The 3,797-nt window shown below is 52.9% G+C and overlaps 1 protein-coding gene across 1 annotated transcript in view; it reads left to right on the top strand.

Moving 5' to 3' along the window:
- Window positions 1-3,429, top strand: part of MELTF (melanotransferrin) — a 24,372-nt gene extending 20,943 nt beyond the window's left edge. Inside the window, exons 14-15 of the mRNA XM_011383243.2 lie at window positions 1,218-1,416; window positions 1,890-3,429. Of these exons, the coding sequence (XP_011381545.1) occupies window positions 1,218-1,416; window positions 1,890-1,972 (282 nt within the window). The 3' untranslated portion in view covers window positions 1,973-3,429. The remainder of the gene's footprint in view (window positions 1-1,217; window positions 1,417-1,889) is intronic.
- Window positions 3,430-3,797: the final 368 nt, after the last annotated feature.

Raw genomic sequence — 3,797 nt, 5'->3', positions numbered from 1 at the left:
CCCCCTTCTCAGCTGGACCGTTCTCATGCTGCTATTTCTACCATCAGAACAAAACAAAACAAAACACTCTCTTGGCCTCACATCCTCTTATAGTCATAATCCCACTCTCCTTCACAGCAAAAACCCTTCCAAAAATCACCTCTGCTCTGGAGCCTCCTTCCGGTCTCTCTAGACCAGCCCCCATCAGAGCCCTGAACCTGCCCTGGTCAAGAGCACAGTGAGCCATGTTGCTAAGTCCAGTGGCTATTTTTCAGTCCACATCTACCTGACCTCTCACCAGCACTGGCTGCAGCTCCGTCTTTCAACTCCTTCATTCTGAAAGCACTTCTCCCCTTGGCTCACGGCCCACACCTGCCTGGCTCTCCGCCCTCCCTCTCCAGACACCCCTCCAGTCTCCTGTGTTGGTTCCTCCTCATTTCCAGCCTGTAACCGCTAGAATGCCCCAGTGTTCAATCCTGACCCTCCTCTCTGCCACGCCTACCTCCCCTGTGGGTCTCATCCAGTCCCATCCATGTCATTAACACCCATCTATACACTGATGGCTCCTAAATGGACATCTTCAGCCCTGCCGCCATCCACCCTTCAGCCTCAAACTCACATCTTTAACAGCTACCTACTTGACATTTCAGCCGGTTTTTCAAACAGGCATCTCACACCAAACAAGTTCAAGGTTAGACGCTCTTCTTCCTTCAGCCTTTCCCTTTCCTCGGGAGTTATCTTGAACTCCAGTCTTCCTCTCACGTCCTACATCCAATCCATCAGCAAATCCTGTTGGCTGCACTTTCAAAATGCATCTAGAATTGGAACCTAGGCTGACAAGGGGATCCTCGGTTCCTAACCCACCCTCTCTCCTCTCCTCCCACCTTCTCCCTAAACTTTCTGATGTGACGTGGGGGAAGGACCCTGTGTGGATGTGCATTTTTCTGGGGAGAAGGCCGATACTGTCATCAGATCCTCAAGAGTATCCTTGAATTTCCCCCAAATGATTGTTCGCCTCTTCACTCCTTACTGTGGTAGTGTTATCATATCTTACTCCAAGTCCCCTTTGATAACAGAGGTCAATGAGTTGTCAAGCTTCCAATTTCAATTCAGAGTCTTGGCACCCTGAAATTCCCTGATCTTTGATTCATCATATGTAAAGCAATGAATAGCAGATGGCACCTGAGTGACCATTTGTGAGCCCGGATGAAAAGCAGGTCTGCTTGTGGTGCTTCCAGGATCTGTTTGGAGATGACCACAATAAGAATGGTTTCAAAATGTTTGACTCCTCCGACTATCATGGCCAAGACCTGCTTTTCAAGGACGCCACAATCCGGGCGGTGCCCGTCGGGGAGAAAACCACATACCGTGACTGGCTGGGCCTCGACTACGTGGCAGCTCTGGAAGGGATGCTGTCTCAGCAGTGCTCGGGTGCAGGTAGGGCTGTAGTACCCTGGACGGGCTCATTCACACCCATTACTAGAGGAGGAGCGGGTGTCCTGCCATATTTCCCTGCATCATTCTGGGCCTTTCACCCAAAACCCTTGGGTGATCCGAAGGGTGCTCTGAGTCGTTACAAACAATCAAGGTGAAGTGTCTCAGGAGGGACTGAACGGGAAGGCTACAGTTACAGCAGAAACACTGGCTATATAACCCAGACAGACAGGGATAATGAATATAAATGCTAAAAATACTCTTCCAGAAGGGATGAGGCAACTACATAAATATACATGTAGTATAATTTTAAAAAGAATGAATATGTAAAGAAACCAGGGGAAAGAGAAATTGTGACAGGGTAGAAAGAGGGAGACTTGGTGAGTTTAGTGCACAGAAATGCGCTCGGTCAAGCCCTGCACACGAGTGCCAGCCTAGGTGCCTCCTGGCCTTAATGCCTGTATTTCATCCCTCAGTGGTCACTGCCCCCAGGGCCTCTCTGCTCCTGCCGCTGCTCCCACTGGTCCTCACAGTCGGCCTCCTCCAGCCCTCCCTCTGAAGCAGCTCTGGGCGAGCTTCACACTCCCTCGGAATGGACACCTACTTGGAAATCTCTATAAATAAGGCTGTTCTCCTCAGTAAATCCAGCTAACACTGCTCAGAGAGAAACATGTGATGGGAGAGGAAATGTGAGAAACCCTGGAGCTCCTCAGAGCTGTGATTCCGACACAGAAGTTTCTGTGATCACTTCAAAGTGGAATAAAGATGAATCTCAAAGGAAAGACCCCCAACCTCGAGTTGGACATGAGCAGGTCTCTCATGCTGGAACCCAGCCTCTGCCTCCCAAGCACCACCTGTCGCTCAGCTACCTGAGGCGTGCTGGCCAGCCTCCCAGTCACGGCCCACCCACAGGCTGCCACTGCTTCCCTGCAAATCTGCAGGCTCCCACCACACGGGGCCTCACCAGGCTTGGGTTTGGAAAAGGCCAGTTACCAAAGAAACAGGCTGAATCCAGGCTTCCCACACGGCCCTCTCTGTCTTGGAGCCACTCAGGGGGCCCTGGAGAGATGGCACGCCCTACCGTCACCGCCCCTGTCTGTTCCCACTTCCTCCTGTGGAGAATGGACACTGCACCTCCTATCAGCCTCTGCTCCATCTGGCCTCCAGGCTCTACATTCCAGCCTCCCTCCTGAGGACGTTGTGTCTGTCCACTGACATCCACCAGATGAGACCACAGCCAGGCCTTCCAAGATGGAGAAGCTGCTGGGCACAGGCAGCCCCTTGTCCTTGTCTTCTGGGGCTTGGCTTAGCCCAGACCACTGGACCCCTGATTGTACTGGGCTGGTGAGGGCAGGGAGTCTAGAGCTGGACCGTAGGAATGAAACCCTCAAGGGACCTTCAGACAAAGGAAATGCTTCTTAGTAAGAATTTTTACTAAGTGTGAGAATTGATGCAGGGTTGGGGCTCCAAAATCCTGCCTAAACCCCTGTCTGCTGTAAGGAGGGCAGGCCTCAGAGCGGGACATGCTGTGCGCCCTGCCTTTCAGTGAATTCAGCCGCACCAGCCTGTGTCCCAGGGTTAAGCCCACTCCTGTTTCCTCCCCTTAGTCTCCAGCTCAAATCATTCCCTTCTACCCAGTGTGACACCCACCATTCCACGGCCACCCCTATATATCCTACAGCAGCAGTTGCCTCCAGACTGAAGGGCTCAGCCTGGGGGATTGCCTGGGGAGCTCCAGGCCCTGGAGCAGGAGGTAGCCCAGACCTCTGGGACAGCATGAGGCCCTCTGAAGAGCTAGGAATGAGGAGATGCCAGTCCCTTTGTCAGAGGAGCCACAGGCCTGGGTTACACACTAATGGGAGCTTTGTCTCCTCACAGTGTAAGCAGGGGGTCTCTTCACCCAGCCCTGCACCAAGTGGGCCTGAGGACCACTCACTCCAGAGGAAGAGTCCCTCCTTCCTGTCCCCTGTGAGAGTCCCTTCTTCCTGTCCCCTATGAGAGTCCTTCCTTCTTGTCCTCTGTGAGAGTCCCCGCTTCCTATCCCCTATGAGAGTCCTTCCTTCTTGTCCTCTGTGAGAGTCCCCGCTTCCTGTCCCCTATGAGAGTCCTTCCTTGTCCTCTGTGAGAGTCAGCAGAAAGTGCTTGAAGAGGATCTTCTCTACTCCATTATTGCTACGGTTGTCTGAGGAGCCAGGAAAAGTTTCCAGAACTGCCAGCTCTTACTCTGAATTTTGCTCCCAGAAAAAAAAAAAGAGAGAGAAGAAACAGCAGCAAGCCACCCTCGTCAGCAGACCGGGAGCCGCGTGGGCCTAGAGCTATTTGCATCCCAGTGTGCGGGTGCCTCAGGGACACTGATGACAAGCTGGGTTCCCAGTGCTGCGCCC

Source organism: Pteropus vampyrus, unplaced genomic scaffold (genome assembly GCF_000151845.1).
Source record: "Pteropus vampyrus isolate Shadow unplaced genomic scaffold, Pvam_2.0 Scaffold14, whole genome shotgun sequence".
In the NCBI taxonomy this organism is placed as follows: domain Eukaryota; kingdom Metazoa; phylum Chordata; class Mammalia; order Chiroptera; family Pteropodidae; genus Pteropus; species Pteropus vampyrus.
The sequence above is the reverse complement of the archived record's forward strand: the minus strand, read 5'-3'. Positions and strand labels throughout refer to the sequence as shown.